Below are 19684 nucleotides of genomic sequence, written 5' to 3'. Positions count from 1 at the left end.
ACCTCATGAGAGAAAGAGTGACTCCAGCCTCACGTTACAATATCTCTCTCCAGGGCTGGAGGATGTGAAGGCTTCCAAAGCCTGAATACATATCTGCTTTAAAGTACCTAAACCGTAAGAACAGTAACGAAAATTTAAGAAGAATGTAGGGTAGTTTCCCTCAAGAGCAGATGTGTTTTCACTGTGTGGCAATTTTTTGACTCATCTCTGCTAATTTGACTAATAATTTCGTAGTGGCACAGGTTGAGTTATTTTTCTGGAATCCAAGTATACTCAACATGTAGTAGTTCCAATTTTGCCTGTAGAATAAATGATATTATTCAAGAGAAAAATACAAGGTTTATCTGACACAACCTTCCTCCAGTAAATCCATATTGTTTTATAGTATATGGTCCTTTTCTTCATCACAAGGATAAATTCAAGTTGCTTTCAAATTGCTTTTGAAAACTTTGTAAGCATGTGAACTGGATTAGCAGAGCTGCAGTTAACAGGAACACTTCTTCTACGGGTTAAATGAAAATGGATGTCAGTTGATTGTGGGTAAGCTGTGTGTCACTCAGTTTGTATGGATTCTGTATATCTCATAGGTTTTTGATTTGGCTTTCTTATGCCAATATATTTTAATGAATACTATTAGACCATGGTCATGAATTTCCACATCCAATACGATGATTTCTATTCTGTGTGCTCGATTCCTGCTGACATTTGCCTGTGTTCAATCTCACTATTATAAAAATGTGACATTAAGCACAGATTATGTGGACATACCTTTAACTCTGAAGCAATCTTAACTACACTGTGGATATCTTTTTATCTACAAGGATACCAAATATTTTGTTGCTTGTTTAAATTTCCTTTGCAGAATTTAACTTAGTTTAATTTTTGGAAATTCTTTCCTCATTCCTGCTTTTCCTTATTTTCAGGATGGAGTTTTCTATGCTCATCAGATAGTTTTTCCTCTGGTTGGGCTATTTTATTACTTTTTCTATTATTTCATTAAGTAGCTTATTCATATAAGATCTTGGAAACATTCTGTACAAGTTTGTGAAAGTAAAAACCAAATCAATTAAAAATAAATAACAAAAAATAAAACTGTCTTAGACTCTCAGAACAACTAGTTTATATTAGTATTTATGCCAGAAGTGTCTTACTTTTAAATGTCTGATTATTGTGTTTTCCAAGAACAATACTCAAATCTATGTTTAGTAAATAAGAAGATGGCAAATTTGAGTAATAAGAAAAATATTTTATTGACTGCCTGAATTCCTCCTTCTCTGTTTTGTTTATGAGATAATTAGGGAGAAAAAGCATGCTTTTCTTTTCATAGATATATCCAGGTTTTTATAATTAGCACATTGGTTTTGATAAAGACTCTGGTTTGCAATGTGATTATTTTATATAGTGAAATCAGAAGGATATTAATTTTTCAGAGAGGTGTTTCTTAATGCTTTTTTCCTTCCTATGTTGGGTTTATGATTTTGTTTTACTGAGAGCAGTGAGGAGAAAGAATTAGGAAGGAATAAAGATGTGATCTAACCATGACAAAGGAAGTACTTGGTTAGTATCTAAATGAAATTAAAGTATTTGCCTTCTGAAGTGACTTAGGCTTAATGTGTAGATGTGTTCGTTTTCACCTTCACAAATATATTAAGTACTTTGAGTTAGTTTCAGTTAGAGAAAACTCTAGTTTACCAATTAGCATTTGCAAAGTGTAGGTAATGAATTTATTGACATAGTGCAATAAAAAATCCTTGACTGACAGGGAGATGGAATAGTTGACCTATTATTTTCATCTTGAAATTATCTAATATTGCGTTATGCAAATACAAAAGCAAAGGAACTGAAATGCCTGAACTCTTGGATGACAACTGAAAAATAGACATTCACAATGAATGTTAGGCGTATGCCCTTTTAATTATAACATTTATTTATTATGAAATTGAATGAGGAGAACATTGTGACGCAGCTACTTTGTTCTGTCCAGCAATATGGAGTTGTAAGGACTGCTGAAAACACAAGGAGACAGCCATGGATTCAGAATATTAAAGCACATTAGTATCATTTGTGATGCCAATAATAGTGTCTGCTGCCAATTCAGCAACCAAAGGGTGTGAAGAATTCGGTAAAGAGCTAAGAAGATTTATCCAGTGAAGACCGCTGAAAGAAGATGATGTCCATTTCCCAAGTCCTAATAAATTTGGGTTGACAGGCTAACTGAAAAGATAGCCATAGGGAAAACTTGCATTCAGGGCATGAGGTTAACTGAGGAAAAGACAAGTCTAAAACTGAGGCATATGACTTCATGGTACAAAATTTGGTTTTACAGAGAACCATTCTGACAGAGAATCAGGGGCTAGAGGCCTAGTGATATAAGAAGATTTTTGTAGGCTCTTTTGTGATCAAATATCTGCATGCTTATAAAAACTTAGAGTTTAAAAAACACAGCTTAGGAGAAGTGTTTGCCCTGCATACATAGCAACACTAAAAAATAAAGTGGTAAATAGATGCAGATATTACAAAAGTCCAAGAGGACTATGGCAAGATTCATTAAATCACTGTGTATCTGGACAATTCCAGGTCATTTCACTAGCATCGTTTGTGTCAGTATGGCAGGGAGGCAAGCCTGGGACTTCCGTCCCTTGACAAGATTTAGTGCAGTTTGCCAGTCTGCTCATCATCACCTTCCGTTGCTCGTATTGATTATCATTATTTTCCTTTTTAAGAGACTTGTTCTACTATGTGCTCAGCACAAAGCACAGTCCTTGACTTGAAGAACTTTACTCCAGGGAGAGGAGACTGAGTAGATATGGTGAGCAAAGCTGAGAGGAAACAGTGGCTGGGTAACTGTTTTGGGTTTTAAATACTTAATATTGTTACTAAAGTTGCTAAAGTTCTTATAAGCAGTTCAAAGAATTGAGTCTGTGAAGGATTTAAGTGAGAGAAGGGAAGTGAATTCATGAGTCTGAGAAGAAGCAAGTGTATGAGCAGTGAGTAGGCTGCAGCTGAAGAGGTACTCAATGAGATCTACATAATCAGCAGAGCTAGAAGAAGTAAGCAGCCAAATGTAGATGTATAGAAAAGGAACAAGCATAGTGACCCTAGAAACTGCATATGTCTATATTATAAGGAAAAACATGGAAATTATGTCACAAGTGGTATTGTGAGAATAACATGTGCATTTATTTTACAAAGTAACACGTTCTTTAAGAAAATCTATACAGCATGTATGTGAAATTCAGCAAACTCTTGAACCATGGATTATTTCATGGTAGAAGCCACTAATTATGTTTTTATGAAGTTAAAGATGGTTAAGGCTAGATTCTGAGAAGCTTAATAACATTTACATATTGTCTTATTCCCATGCCCAATGCTGACAGAAGCTATATTAGCACAAGTAGTGGTATGATTTCTGCTTAAATTGTGAAATGAGTATTTGCCAGGCTGACAGGAGAAGGCAAAACTTGACCCCTTTTTAGTGGCTTTAAGAGCTTTTGGGCCCTCCAATAAATTTAATAAAAAATTGATTTATCAAAATTATATATTCAACTTTGTGTAGTGGTCTTTACAATCTTTATGAGAAAAGATTCAAGGATACTATGAAATTGGATCTTTTTTCTGTAGTCTGCTTATACCAAATATTATCTAGTATATTTAGTCACTTATAAACTGCTGATACTAACATCTTGACTTTCTATGGACCAAATTTGTTTCTTGCTGTATTACTTCTATTTTAAGTTTATTAAAGACAGTTCTCAGCATAGTCATGGCTTCCAATACTGTTTTCTAGGAAAATAATGTTTCTGCCCATAAAAAGGGAGGAACTGTAGTAAAAATGCCAGAAAAACCCCTGTAACAGGAATACTTTCAAGAAAACTAAGTTATGTTTTACACATTCTTCAAAAAAAAAAATTACTTTTATTTGTATTTCTTAATTAGTGCTTCCCAGACAAATGACATGCAGTTTGAGCACATTAAGTCCTAAGGAGGAGGATAATCTTCCCTGGAGTATTATGTTTTAATGCTTTTTTTTCCACAGAAAAACCAAACCTAAATATTTAATAGTCTGATATAGAGCCACATTCATTTTGGGGTTGCGATAGTAACTATTAGGGTCTTCAGTTTGCATTTGGAGACAGCTGATTCAGTTGATATACTCCATTTATTGGGACAGTATTGCAAAATACATTTAATAAACATTTATATGTGTCAGTTACTAGGACTCACAAGTTTGGTCATTTTCTATAAAAGTAAAATAATAAATACACAAGGACTGTTAGATGACCTGAACAATAATGCAGACATTCTTGCAATTCTTGTGCCTGAAATAAAATTTGTCAGACAAAGACAATTATTGTGTACAATAAATAGCTTCTCCTTAGTTGCATTTCAACAAAGTTAGCTCACATGAGCTTTTATTACTAAATTTTGTTTCACATGCAATTGTCATTTCGTCTGCAGTTCTTGTAACTTAGATTTCACTTATTAACTTAATCAGCTATTTTTTCAAAGGGGCAGCATCATAGTAATGATTCAATTATTTTAAAAACAATTTTTAAAAAAAGAGAATTGTAAAGCCATTTAACATTGGGATTTGGATCTGAAATATGCAGACAGACCTCACAAATTGGGGTTTAGTAGATTTTAGATAATTCCAGAAAGTGTTTGAAACCATCTAATCTCAAAATGTCTTAATTTCTGCAGATATCAAAAATCACAGTGTCCTAGATATGGCTACTGTGCACTGGAAGTTTACTAAGCACCAGTACGCTCAGAAATACCCTGACTGGGATGTGAGAGTTGACCACCTAAACTCTATCCTGAGAGATGAATAGAGAGATGCCTCATTTTTGCTTAACTGTCATGAAAAGCCATTTGTGGTCCTATCACGACCACCTCTATCACTCTGTGAGAAATGCCGTACCAATGACAATATGCTGGCATTACCAGGTGTTAAATACTCTTGGTAGGAAAACCTGCCGGGGCATTTGTTGAAGTTAGGCCCCTCTCTATGCTGAAAAAGGCAAGTTACATGGAGTCAGAAGGAGATCATGGAGTCAGAACAAGAGCATCGAGTCTGATGCTCACACTCCTGTCATACGGGCATTCTTTACTGTCAGGGGCAGAGCTGGAGTTCCAATCTCTGCTTTTGGTGTTATCTTATTTATTACCCTATTATTTTTTAATGTACAATGCATCAATGTTTCTGGGGTTGCACACTTCTGCCAGATACCATCTTCTTTTGACTGAATGCCAGATCTTCTGGGCAATTGATGATATACCATTGGATATTCTGAAATATTCAACGGTGTATAACTGCTCAGTCATCTGTACTACCCTAATATGTTCAGCAGTATTACCTGTATAATTACTAATAGAAAAATTTTGCTCTGTTTTCCATGTGCTTCATATTCAGTAGGTAACTAAATTCTCTGAATCAGAGAAATACAATAACTGAATTGCTGAGATCTTCCATCATTGCAGTAAAAGGAGTTAAAAACAAACATACAAAGATTTTAATGTACAGCATAAGTAGCTCATCCTCCAGTGAAGCTCATTTTGCACTCGTAAAGTAGAGCTGCATTACCTGTTCTAGTATCCAGAAGATTCTGGGCTTTTTCTTTCCTTTCAGTACATTTCTGTGTTTAAAATTTCCTTTTGCTATTCTGAAGAAACTATACCCCAAATCCCATTGGGAACAGTCTGATTACTTCTCTCATGTAGTAGCTAGGCAACTGGCAACAAGATCTTTCACAGAGATATAAGCATTTGTCCTTTTTTTCTGATTTTCTGGGAAGACTTGTAAAAGGAGCCAGTGTGCAGCAGTGGTTTAGAAGTAAAGAGAGCAGACAGCTGATCTTCCTTTTGGGGTGCAGCCGTATTAAATCTATATGCTGGTATATATACACAAATTCAAGAAGGAAAGGTAACGTCTAAAAAGAAACACAAGAACCGTGAGTCACAATTGGTCCACTTTCACTCAGATTTACAAAATTAGAGGGAACTACTGTTAGATTATAGAGGCTTTAGGAAACAGCAGATGTTAGAAATATGTAAGCAAACTTTGTACATAAAGATCATCAATACTTTGGAACAATGTAATTGCTCTTAGTTTTCACAGTGTATTTTTGTATTTGTTCAGCTTGGCTTTCTGGGACGTGACATGCTGCATTTCTGTTAGAAAGGTGTTACGGATCTTCCTGCAACAGCAGCAAACAGACTAAAGAACTTCTCAGTATGCATAGCATTCAGATTAAAAATATTTAACTATATCAGTTACAAACACAATAGGATTTTACTGTCAATTTTCAAATAAGTAACTTCATATGTTTGTTGTGTCACAGGTACAGGAATGGCTGTGCTTAAACTGCCAGACCCAAAGGGCAATGTCTGGACAACTTGGGGATATGGGCAAGGTGCCACTTCCAAAAACAGGCCCTTCACAACCAGCATCCAAACCACCTGCTGCTCCTCAGAAACAGCCAGTGCCTGCTGTCTCACATTCCCCTCAGAAGACTTCCACGCCGCCTACTCCAGCAGCAGCAAAACCTAAAGAAGAACCAGGCGTTCAGAAGGAAGCTCCAAAACTTCAGCAGGTGAGACTGGAAAAAACATTGTCAGCTGACAAAATCCAACAGGGAATTCAAAAAGAAGATGCAAAACTGATGCAGGGAAAACTTGTCAAGATACCCTCAGCTGATAAAATCCAACGTGTTTCTCAGAAGGAAGACCCAAGACTCCAACAAACAAAACTGATAAAGTCACCCTCATCTGATAAAATTTTACATGGATTTCAGAAGGAGGATGCAAAATTTCAGGAAGCAAAACTGGCAAAAACATCCTCAGCTGATAAAATTTTACATGGAGATCAGAAGGAAGACATAAAACTTCAAGAGGCAAAATTGGCAAAGATGCCCTCAGCTGACAAAATTTTACATGGAATTCAGAAAGAAGACCCAAAACTGCACCAGATGAAAATGGCAAAGGCATTATCAGCTGACAAAATCCAACCTGCAGCTCAAAAGGAAGATGCACATCTTCAGGAGGTCAAATTGTCTAAAGCAGTTTCAGTTGATAAAATCCAACATGGAATTCAGAAAGATGATCCAAAACTTCAACATGAGAAAATCACGAAAGCTCCATCAGTGGAGAAAATCCAAAAGGAAGCTCAAAGAGAAGAATCAAAACTTCAGCAAGGGAAACTGTCAGAGACACTTTCAGCAGGTAAAATTCCTGCAACAATAAGTTCAGATCAAAAGAAACCCCTAAGCACATTGGAAGAAGATGAAAAGACTGTGCTCCCAGAAAAGAGCACACCAGTTCCAGAGGACAAAAAAGAACAAATTACAGCTGAGGCTAAAGCCCACGTTGCTGAACAGAAAGCAGAAGCTGAAGCACCTTATAAGGGACTGCAAGCCAAGAAGCAAGAGGACGTTAAGAAAGAGGGTTTGACAACCGGGATTTCACAAAAGGTTTTGAAAGCTGAAAAAGCTCAGGATGAAGAAATTCCTGTTCAAGTAGCACCTTTGCCAAGAACTGACCATGTAGAAGCAGTGAAAGGAAAAACAGTAAGTGGTTTTCTCCCTCTCACCCCGCTTCTCCCTTTCTACAGCTTAAAATCTGATCCTAACAGACCCTCTCCTTTATGTCTTCCTGCTCATTGTTGTTATTCTCTGTACAGGAGGATTCTAAATGATAAAATCAATGACTCCTGTTGGGTGAAAGTTTCACCAATTAGTCCTATGTTCTACATGCAACTTCTCAATACTTCTTACATGATTTTCTTTCTCAAGCAGTTAAGTATTTGAAACTAAGGCAAAGTTCCTGTTTAATCACTTTTCCAATGTTTCTGAATTATTTAACTTCTTCTGTAGACTCTCAGGACTTTAGAATTTATTTGTTGAAATTGGAGTGGTTTTATAGTTTTCACTTCCAAGAGGGAATAATCTGTGATGTAAGATGTACAGTGTTTTGCAATACCAAAGTATAATAAACCTTTGGGGAATACTTTGTGATGCCTGAACATGGTATATTGAAGTACACAACATTCATTTGCTTATCTGGTATGGACAAGCACTCTTGGGTAGGCTTCTTGGTGGGCTCTCAAGTCAGATGAATGGATGAATTTATCACAGCACCTGCTAGAGGGCTGCATTTCTTAAATAAATGCATTTGTGGGGTGCGAAGTCACCAGCAAGTCACTTTATCAGCTGAAGTGAGAAATAGACACAATTTGTTGAGAAATGAAAAATGGTGGGTTCTTTTATCAGCGCCGCAAATTAGGTGCTGATTATTATGTCATGAAGTTAGGAGAAGGTTTCGGAAAAGTGTTTAACCTCTGTCAAAATTATGTTTTTAAATAAACTCAGTCAAAAAGGTCAAGGGTTTTTTTGTTTTATTTTTTTTTCCTTGTGATAACCAAGGTATTTGGACAGAAAAATATTCCGATTTAGAAATTGTGCTGTGGAAAATACTACCTTTTTATTAACCAAGTTTCCTCTTTGAACTGTATGTTCTGTCACATGTTGTGTTTCCTTCTTTTGATGGTATCAGGAGGTATGGTGTCCCCTAATTGTACCAAGGGAACATAGCCAGAAATCCTCCCTTCTGGAACAAACAAGAAGGAGATCTAAGAAAATCTTGAATCAATTAGATTATCTCGTGTCAAATATATGACAATGTTGCAGAACTTTCCAAGAAGAGTAAGCTTAATTTTGTTAGCAAAATGTCACTTCCGGGATTTTTTTTAATTCATAGCAGAAAACTTATGAAGTAGACTTAGATTATTGTTACTGTCATTAAAAATTCAAGGTTTTATTCTGTTGAAAAACATTTGTAAGGGAAAATTTTCATCATACGCTAGTCCAGTCCTGTCTGGTCACTTTTATGTTCTGTAAGGAGGTGAAAGCATTTTATACCGTGAACAAATCTAAGATATATATATTGGATTTCCATCTCTGACAGCGACAAATTTTAATAGTAGATTAATTGATGATTAGTGATTTCTCATGTAGTGCAAATGCATATTTCACTCTTATTTTGCTTATATTTTGCTTCCTCCCACTGCCTTCTAACTGAAATCAGGACTTCTTAAGTTAATACCAAAAAAAGTGATTATCTTTCTTTTGCCTTTGTTGTCAGACTTTGAAGCACACTTAACTAAAGTTGGTAAAGCAGAAGTTTCATGAATAAAAAAAGAAAACCCAGAATGGAATGATTGAAAAAGGAATAGCTGGTTTTTACACAAAAAGACTTTTTTTCCTCTTTTTTCCACCTTTTTTTGCTCCTTGGAAAAATCCTAAAAAGAATAAAAAGCAGCGCAAATTGTTCAAAATTAAAAGTAAAGCTGGTTTCTCATCTAACTTGTGCTTCATAAAATAACTGTGATTTTTTTAAATTTTTATTTATTGAAGTATTTTAATGTTCTCTGTGCTGTACATCAAACATTGCTACATACAGATCTTCCTAAGCGAGCATGTGACAGAAGTGGAAGAGGAGATAACAAGGAGATAACAATTTAGGTATCACAGATTAAATCCACTTCAGTGGGTAAAGAACTTCCTGCATTTGACAAACTGCTGATACCATTTTATGTCCAAATCTGTGCAAATGGTAAATCTTGTAGCATTCCAGTGACATAATAATACTATTCTCATTTTTCACGCAAAAAAAAGGAGACAGCAACACCCCAACAAATTCCTAAAGATAGAGAGACTGAATTACTGATCTAGTACAATCAGTAGCATGGTCCTTGGAAAATCACAGATATCAATTGGAGTTAGAGATCTGACATGCTTTGATGCAAAAGTGACTTAAATATTGAAACATTTAAAGATATTTGGGTCTCAAAGTATGATTTAAGGTATCGTAAAGACATTTTTTTCTGCAAAACATTCTTTTTTTCAGTAATATTTTAAACAGTAATTTCTTCAAAAATATTTTAAAGAGTAACTGGCTTTGCTCATGATTTACAGGTCCTTTTCCTAAGAATCAATCTTGTAATACTAATTATTCACATGCACAATAGCAATTAGCTGTTCTAACAAGGATACCTAGAAATCTTGAATGGTTATGACATACAGTTTGTCAGCATAAAACAGTCATCTTGGAACTCACAAATTAACTTAGAAGTAGTTCAGCATATCTACATGGACACATTACAATGGTGTAAATTGGACACATCAGCTCTATTACATATTACATTATATTATATGATGACTGCCCTCATTACTACCTGCTTATGTTTACTGAGGAATGATCGTGTGTTTAGGTTGAGTAACCAGATAGAAATTAGTGCGTTGTAAATTGACATTATTATTCTAACACATGCCATTAATGACAAAACACAGACCAGGGAGCCAGAATAAGGAGGAAAAGGCTTATCTGTAAGCAGTTTTTCTGGACACAAATGAAATGTTTCATTTTGATAATATAAAATTCAAATACAGATTAGACAGTTTAGTCAGCCAAAGTCTTTTTTTCATTCTCTGAAACTTTACATTATAATGTAGATTTCTTCTATAAACAGAATAACCTTTTAAAAATCATGAGTTCCTTTGCAAAATAAAATTTCTGTTCCATGCAACAGCATGTAATCTTGCTAGTTATAAATAATTTCAAAAACTGAGAAGACTTTTTTTTTATCACAGTTTTCTTTTAGTGGAGTTCTTACTGAATTTGATAACCAAAGGGGCATTTTGAAGCACTAAGTTTTATGTTTTCAAATAAGAGTATTAAAAGTGAGGAAATGTATGAGTAAATATACTTATGAAGCAAAAACTTCTAATGTAAGGTGTTTGTATGATGTATTGACACTGACACTGTAGAAATGCCACTAGAATAGTACAAATATATCCTACATCAGTTCGGTTCTACAGTTTGTTAAAGAGGTTGCATTTGCTGGTTTTAAATAGTCTTATACAGCCTTTTATAAGTCTCCTTATTCCTCATGTCTCAAGAAGATCCTCCCATCAATGTCTGTATTAGAGCTAAATTAGTCCAATATTAAAAACTCACAGTAGGTGAACTTTCAAACAAAATGCCATTCAACTACTCAGAAAGGCCCTGTAATTCAACACAAAACCACAAAAGTGTGGGTTTTTTCTTATTGATTAAAATACATTTTTCATTCTCCAAGAGTTGTTGAATATATGCATGTTCCTTAGCAACGTTGTTTCTGAAATTTTTTGTTATTGATCTAAAAATCTTATGTTTATGGTATGTTTACAAATTTGAAAATGATGCTGTCTTTTTGGATGTGATGGACAACCCTGTAGAAAATAAATTACCAAGTCATTTAAGAATAAATGCAGCTAATTACAATATCCTAGTTCTCTGACTGCAGGGAATGGGGGAAAAAAGCACAAAGACCAACTATTATTTTTTGTAAGTTACATGCATATGATCTTAAAACGTGATGTGCAGGATAATTTTTTCATGATTTATCACAGGGCAGGCAACTATACTTAAAATAGTGATAAAAAATATGTTCATGTTGTGGTAGCCTTAAAAAGAAAGTTGAATTTTCTAATCACATTTATTTCTAATGTTAAAAGAAGTCCCTCCTTATCGTAGATCTTCTTCTCCTTACTGTACAAATAGAATTCTTTCCCATATTCAATTTCCTACTACTCATAGCAGTTATTTCATACACTGAGGTTCAACAACAGGGCAGGCAACAGCAATGTTCCTTGTCATCTCCTCTGGTTTGGTCACGGAGTAGGTACTACCCATTGGACTCACAGATAATAGCACCATCAAAAATTACAAGGAGAATGGTTAAAGTTGTTCCATGACCAGTTCTCATCTACCTATTTCTGAGCTGAACTGTTTGGCTGATCCCTTCTGCCTGTGCCTTAAAAGTCACTGTATCACTTCATCTCCCTGTGGAGAACTGAGATCTGACAGATTGATTTTCACTAGCTGGACACAGTCTGTCCATCAGCTCCTAGGAGACCTTCTGAACTTGAACAATGTTTGGATTTTCTAGTAGCTCATCTAAATTGATGACAGTGTGTTTGATTTAGTAGGTCTTTATAAGTATGAGCATATTGGACATAAAATAAAAAGTAACTATCAAAAGTCGTAGCTGAAATTTTAGTGAGGGGCATGATATTTCTAGATGGAAAAATACTTTGGTTTTAATGAAATGTGTATTTTTTAAAAACATAGCCCAATAAATTTCCCTTAAACACTTTCTTCTTTAATGAAGGGAACAAAAATGTAAATGTAACATACAAACCATGCAATTTTTAACTATGCTTCATTGCTGACATTTTATGAAGGATATATATAATTCTGTCATTAAGGGATGGAGAATATCCAAGAGTACATTTTTCACAATAGTGACTGCTGAACTGTTAAAGTGGTGATGACTTCCCAATGTTGTTTGGAGTACTGTAGGTTTCTCCATATTTACACATTAATCACAGCCTTATCATTAGAGTTGAATTAGAAATATTTGTTTTCATATTTGATTTTTAATTGCAATGGATTTTGCTCTGATATCAGATATTTGGGTTTATCATATTGGGTAATGTATTGGTAAGACAAGATGTAGTTTATATTCAAAGTGGTATCTGATTTTGCACAGTGTATAATAAATCACTCCTGTGAAATTGAGATTACCTAATAAAGTATTCATTAGTAGATTACTGTAATATTAACATTAGTGTTTTAATGTAGGATTATGTGCAGAGTGATGTCTCTATAGACAAGAACAAATACTTTAAATGTAAATTAAATGATGAAAACTGTTGTTAAAAAAACAAAATAAATGACAACAGTAAATATTTGGTTTATGGTATTTTGGCATTAAATATAACTTTAGTGTGAATAAACATTTGAAAATACTTTTAATTGATAGCAACTTAACACGAATGTAAATTTAAATTATAATTAGCCGTTGTCATCCTTTTCTTAATATATTTATTCCACAGTACTTTTTTTTAACTCAGCATATTGACAAGGAAGTTGACAAACTGAAGCTTTAAATAAATTGTTTGCTGTACTTCAGAAATAATTGACGTAGGTAACAAAGTTGATAAATGCTACCTACCTGTATTATTGAGGGCCATAATAAATATGAAGATCACATCACATTATTAAAAATTGGGACACTTTGGGATACTTGTTCTGAAGTTGCTAGTGGAGGTGGAGACACTTTGTAAGATTTTCAGCTAGGAGGATAGCGAAGATGACCTGTCATTGGCAGTGTGAGCTGTTTTGTTGGCTGAGCGGTGAGATACTGTCACTAAGTATAGAGCGTTTCATAGCTGAGAGAAGCAGGAGAGAACCTCTGGTGTGGAAATATTTGCTGTAGGATATTCTTGGTATTTTTGTTATCTCAAGGAGGAGACAGAGGTGATTGTCATTCAGAATGGTGTTGAAGGATCTGGAAGCTAGGAGAATGACTAAAGGTGTTTAATTAGGAATGAAAAGGAAAACATTGGTTATGATGCTCAGTCAGGTATGCCTGCCTGGTTCGCTTCTTTATTTCCTTTGATCATAGCTGACCATCATTCTTTCCTCACTGCAATTACACTTCCCTGCCAGCAGATTCCCTCTGCGTTACGAATTTACTGAGAAGCTTTTTTTTTATGAGGTACTCAGAAAATGTTTGTACAGTGCTGAACTGCAGATATGGGGACATTAAAAATTTGCATTTAAATCATGCTTCAATACTCCATGGGTTCTGTTGCGTGTTACAGTGTGTAACACTTAAATCAACCAAATGAAGCCATACGTCAAAAATTTTAGAGGATTGACGTATTACTAGACAATTGTAAAAGATTAAATGGGCAAAGGAAGGAGCAGACTCCAGAAATACTGCAGGCTGACAGTTGGCAAGCTATATTACTTTGTACCTAGAACTATGTAGGCAGTTTTGAAACAGAGTTGATTAAAAGCTTCATTTAAATTAACGCCCAAGCAACTTGTCCCATGCACATGTGAACAAATGATAGATTATCATTAATAAGTGTTCTGAAAAAAATTACCTAGAGTATTTGTTTATACTGAAAAATAGATCATCTCAAAACTAATAAAGTCAGTTGCCAGTGTGGACAGCCATGCAAAACAAAGTTAGATTCAATGCAAAAACCCAATATTTGAGGAACTTTTTTGTATTATTTTAATAGCTTTGAATAACAAAATTAGTGATCAGTCTTTTGTGGTCTAATGTAATTCTTCTTATCATAATTTTTCATCTGAGACCTTAACTCATCTTTTAGAAAAAAAATCATGTATTTAATTGCCTGGACACATTAAGAATTTATATATAAATATATACACACGCGTATGTATTTATTTTTTTAGGAAAAGGAGGATGACAAATCAGACACATCAAGCTCTCAGCAGCAGAAAAGTCCACAAGGTCTGAGTGACACCGGGTATTCTTCTGATGGGATATCAAGTTCACTTGGTGAAATCCCAAGTCATATCCCCAGTGATGAAAAGGATTTACTCAGAGAATCTAGTAAAAAAGACACTATTTCACAAGAAAGTCCACCAAGCCCGTCAGATCTAGCTAAATTGGAAAGTACTGTACTGTCTATTTTGGAAGCTCAAGCAAGTACACTTTCTGATGAAAAATCTGGAAAAAGCAAAGAGCTTTATGAAACGTATGGTGAACAGACAAAGGATCAACATAAAACAAAGCCTTTATCAGTCACTCCAGAATCTTACAGTTCAGATGAGGAAGACTTAGAAGCTATTCAAATAGGTGAAGGAATCACTGTGGAAGATGGCAAAGGAAGTGCTTCCTCCCAGGCAGACTACAAGGAAGAAGAAGAAGAAGAAGGAGATGACATACCAGCAAGAAGACAACGCTATGATTCTGTGGAAGACAGCAGTGAGAGTGAAAACTCACCTGTCCCAAGGAGAAAAAGAAGAGCTAGTGTTGGTTCTTCAAGCAGTGATGAGTACAAACGAGATGACAGTCAGGGATCAGGTGATGAGGAAGACTTCATTAGAAAACAGATTATAGAGATGAGTGCTGATGAAGATGCCTCAGGTTCTGAAGATGAGGAATTCATAAGAAATCAACTCAAAGAGATCAGTGTACCTGAGAGCCAAAAGAAAGATGAAGTGAAAAGTAAAGCCAAAGGAACAGCTGGAAAACATAGAAGAATGGCACGAAAAAGCATTGCAGGCTATGATGAAGATGCAGGAAGACGACATTCATGGCATGATGACGATGATGAGACTTTTGATGAAAGCCCAGAGCCAAAATACAGGGAAAGTAAAAGTCAAGATGGTGAAGAACTTGCAGTAACTGGAGGAGGAGGTCTTCGGCGTTTCAAAACAATAGAATTGAATAGTACAATAACAAACAAATATTCTGAAACATCTGAACAACAGAAAGGTATTTTATATTTTGATGAAGAGCCTGAGCTAGAGATGGAGAGTCTTACAGATTCACCAGAAGATAGATCTAGAGGAGAAGGGTCTTCTAGTTTACATGCTTCTAGTTTCACACCAGGTACATCTCCTACTTCAGTGTCATCACTTGATGAAGATAGTGACAGCAGTCCTAGTCACAAAAAACTGGGAGGGGAGAGCAAACAACAGCGCAAAGCCAGGCATCGGTCACATGGTCCTCTTCTTCCAACTATTGAAGATTCTTCAGAAGAAGAAGAACTACGGGAAGAGGAAGAACTGCTAAAGGAACAAGAGAAACAGCGTGAATTAGAACAGCAACAAAGAAAAAGTTCTAGCAAAAAATCTAAAAAGGACAAGGATGAACTAAGAGCTCAGAGAAGAAGGGAACGTCCAAAGACTCCACCAAGTAATCTTTCTCCCATTGAAGATGCATCTCCAACAGAAGAATTACGACAGGCAGCAGAAATGGAAGAGCTGCACAGATCTTCCTGTTCTGAATATTCACCTAGTATTGAGTCAGATCCTGAAGGTTTTGAAATCAGCCCAGAAAAAATAATAGAAGTACAAAAAGTTTACAAATTGCCTACTGCTGTCTCTCTGTACTCACCAACAGATGAACAACCGATTGGACTCCCGAAAGAAGAAGGTGGTCAGAAGACATTAAAAAGTGCCGAAGAGGTATATGAGGAGATGATGCATAAGACCCATAAATCCAAGCCATTTCAAATTGCGAATGAAAAAGATGAAGTATTTGAAAAAGAGTCTTTATATGGTGGAATGCTAATAGAGGATTATATTTATGAATCTTTAGTAGAGGATACTTACAATGGAACTATTGATACTAGTCTTGTAATGAGACAAGATGAGAGCAGTGAATACATACAACAGAGAGGAAAAGATAAAAAAATAAGAGCTTCAGAACAGATCTATGAAGAACCGCAGAAAATTAGTGATCTACAGAAAGACTACTATAGTGTTGAGACTTTACATTCTATTGTGCCTCAAGAAGATATTGTTTCTAGTTCTTACATTATCCCGGAAAGTCATGAGATAGTTGTATTAGATAGCACAGTAACTTCCACCACTGAGGAAAAGCAGTTGTTAGATGCAGAAGCTGCTTATGAAGAGCTTATGAAAAGACAGAGAATGCAGCTAACCCCTGGGTCCAGTCCAACACAACCAACTTCAGGTTTCAGTCCCACGTCTGATACAAAGGTATCTAGTGTTGGAGAAATAGTGGATAGCACATCTTTAACATCAAGCACTACTTCAGCAATCTCAGATGTGTCACCTGCCAGTAGCACAGCACTTTCTATTCCGGATGTTAAAATAACACAGCATTTTACAGCAGAGGAAATTGAAGATGAATACTTAACAGATTATGCCAGAGAAATTCAAGAAATAATTTCTCATGAAACATCAATGTTGACATACTCTGAGACATCAGAAGGTGCTCCATCAGTTTTACCTTCTGATACAGCTTCCTTAACATCATCTACATCTTCAGTTTGTACCACAGATAGTTCATCACCCATAGACAGTGCAACCACAGGTTACGTAGATACAGCAGATGCTGTAAGCAAACTAACAGGTTCTGAAGGTGTCAGGATAATAACCCAAGTTCCCTTAACATCTACAAAAGAGTACTCTGAAGTGAGCATGCCTTTTGAATCTGTTGCAGAAGCCTCTAAAAAGCCATCTATAGCATCAGATATGGGAAGTGTGGATCAAGCTGCAGTTTGTGTGCCTGAAACTGCACCTTCAGTAGTGGCAACTACAGTTATAAAACCCAAGCAATATGCAACTGATACCATTCCCTTTGATATCTCCAAAGCAGAAAAGGAAGCAGCTAGAAAAATGAAAAGTACAGTAGAGGCTGGCGTTTTCAAAATTCATCATGAAGATCCACACAAGGAATTGGGTTTTGATATGACAAGGATTAGTTTGACTAGTGCTACGTCTGAGCAACCACCTGTCTGTATAGCATCAGTACCAGTTACAGAGCCTGCATCAGAAACATCTTCTGTACCTACTCCCAGTGTTGTAAGTAAGACCAGCATGGTCTCTGTGCCTTCCTCAGCTCCTGTTGTAACATCCAAAGTATTCTCGCTTTTTAGAAGCTCTTCTTTGGATTCTCCTGCACAACCTTCTCCACCCCCGCCGCCTCCTCCTCCACCACCTCCTCCACCACCATTACCTCCACCTATTTTACCCAAGCCAGCCATTTATCCCAAAAAGAAGTCACAGATTAAGACTCCAGCAGCAACAGCTCCCACAGTGGTACCTGCAGTCAGAAGTGTTACAACACTAGAGTCTACAGCTGTGTTAAAGAATCATGTGTTACCTATCACAAAAACATACACCCCAACACCACCTCCCGTGCCACCCAAACCATCCTCCATTCCAGCAGGGCTTGTTTTCAGCCATAGGCCTGCTGAAATAACTAAACCTCCAATTGCTCCTAAACCAGCAGTCCCTCCACTTCCAATAACTGTTCATAGGCCAGCAGAAACACCGCCCAAACCAATAGGTTTGTCATTGACTTCAAGTATGACTCTGAATTTGGTCTCTGCAGCTGAATACAAAATAGCGTCTCCTACTTCCCCTATGTCTCCACACTCTAACAAATCTTCACCAAGGTTGACAAAACCCTCACAGGAAACTTATGTTGTCATCACATTGCCATCTGAACCTGGAACTCCCACAGAAGCTATAACTAGTCAAGCTGTTACCAGCTGGCCTTTAGAAGCACCTTGTAAAGAACAGATTCCCCAGTCTATGCAACCAATTTTTACTCCATCCATGAAAAGTATGGAAATTCAAAGTATGGCAGATCAAAGTATATATATGTCAGGTGCTTTGCAAACTATTCCTGTCACAGCACTATCAACTTTTGAAAAAATACCTAGTTCAAAATCAGAAGTAGTAACAACAGAGGTAAACACGACCACGGTGTCTGTGATTAAGGGTGCAGTGCCTGGTTGTGGCTTAGGCAGCGTCGCTATTACTATACCTCCAGAGCCACTACACGTAATAGATCAGCCCAGGTATAGAGAGAATGGAAGATTCCATCCTTTGGGTGATGTCATAGATCTTCGCACTTTAACTAAGATGGATATTGAAATGAGAGACAGCTGTATGGATCTGTCTGCTGTTTCCATGGACGTGAGAAGGCAAATGCCAGCAAGTGATACATGTGGGCGGCCAGTAAGTACTGTCCAGCCAGCTATAATAAATCTTAGCACTGCGTGTGTTGCAGATCCTTCTCTGTCTGTAGTCACCGAGACAGTAACTGTAATGACCTGCACTGCCACTGTAAGCTACACCACCAGTACCGACAGCCTTGTGGATCTGGGACATGCAATGACAACGCCACTTCAGCTAACAACATCAAAACATTTTGAGCCTGCATACAGAGTAACAGGCAGCCAGGCATTCTCTGCAGGGAGAGACGAAGTGCCAATTAATTTATCCCTAGGTACTACTACAAAGCCTGTTACTGTACCACCTGTTGGTGTTACAAATGGTTGGACTGATCTCTCCACTTCCCAGGAGCCAATGGAGAGTGGAGCAGTTGACCTTAGCACTACAAAATCTCACAGAACAGTAGTAACAATGGATGAAACTACTTCAGGGATGTTAACAAGAGTAATAGAAGATGATGAAAAGCCTGTGGATCTGACTGCGGGGAGAAGAGCTGTTTGCTGTGATGTGGTTTATAAATTGCCATTTGGTAGGAGCTGTACAGCACAGCAGCCACCAACTACACTTCCTGAAGATCGCTTTGGTTACAGAGATGACCACTACCAGTATGATCGTTCTGGGTCGTACGGCTACCGAGGAATGGGAGGTATGAAACCATCTATGTCTGACACAAATTTATCGGAAGCTGGACTGTTTGCATACAAAAGCAAGAATAGCTTTGATTATCGAGTTGAGGCAACTGATGCAGCAGTAGATCTGACTTCTGGAAGAATTACTACAGGTCAGTATGACACAGCAGCAGATCTTTCTTTGAAATATAATTTTGATGTTCCTCACCTCATTTCAGGATGATTTTTTTATTATTTTCCCCTCCTTCTGTTGTTTTGTTTTCTTTTGGACAGTGTGACAAATTATTCTGGATTACACGTGTTTTTCATTTCTTCATGTTACATATGTGTTTTGCACAGAGGTGCCTGCATGTGCCTGCATGTTCAGAAATGCTGTTTCCTTCACATCTAAAGTAGATAATCTGAAGATTTGCATGCAGTTTCCCCTTCCCATTTAATTCATCAAGATGGGATGACTTTCAGAATCCGCAAAG

The 19684-nt window shown here is 36.5% G+C and overlaps 1 protein-coding gene across 12 annotated transcripts in view; it reads left to right on the top strand.

Moving 5' to 3' along the window:
* PCLO (piccolo presynaptic cytomatrix protein) overlaps window positions 1–19684 on the top strand; it is a 400793-nt gene that overhangs the window by 180329 nt on the left and 200780 nt on the right. For all 12 annotated transcript variants that reach the window (XM_075428595.1, XM_075428596.1, XM_075428594.1 and 9 more), the window contains exons 4-5: window positions 6342–7565; window positions 14314–19363. In XM_075428595.1, the coding sequence (XP_075284710.1) occupies window positions 6342–7565; window positions 14314–19363 (6274 nt within the window). The remainder of the gene's footprint in view (window positions 1–6341; window positions 7566–14313; window positions 19364–19684) is intronic.

This window comes from Opisthocomus hoazin, chromosome 8 (genome assembly GCF_030867145.1).
Source record: "Opisthocomus hoazin isolate bOpiHoa1 chromosome 8, bOpiHoa1.hap1, whole genome shotgun sequence".
Lineage (NCBI taxonomy): Eukaryota > Metazoa > Chordata > Aves > Opisthocomiformes > Opisthocomidae > Opisthocomus > Opisthocomus hoazin.
This window is presented reverse-complemented; position numbering and strand designations above follow the sequence as displayed.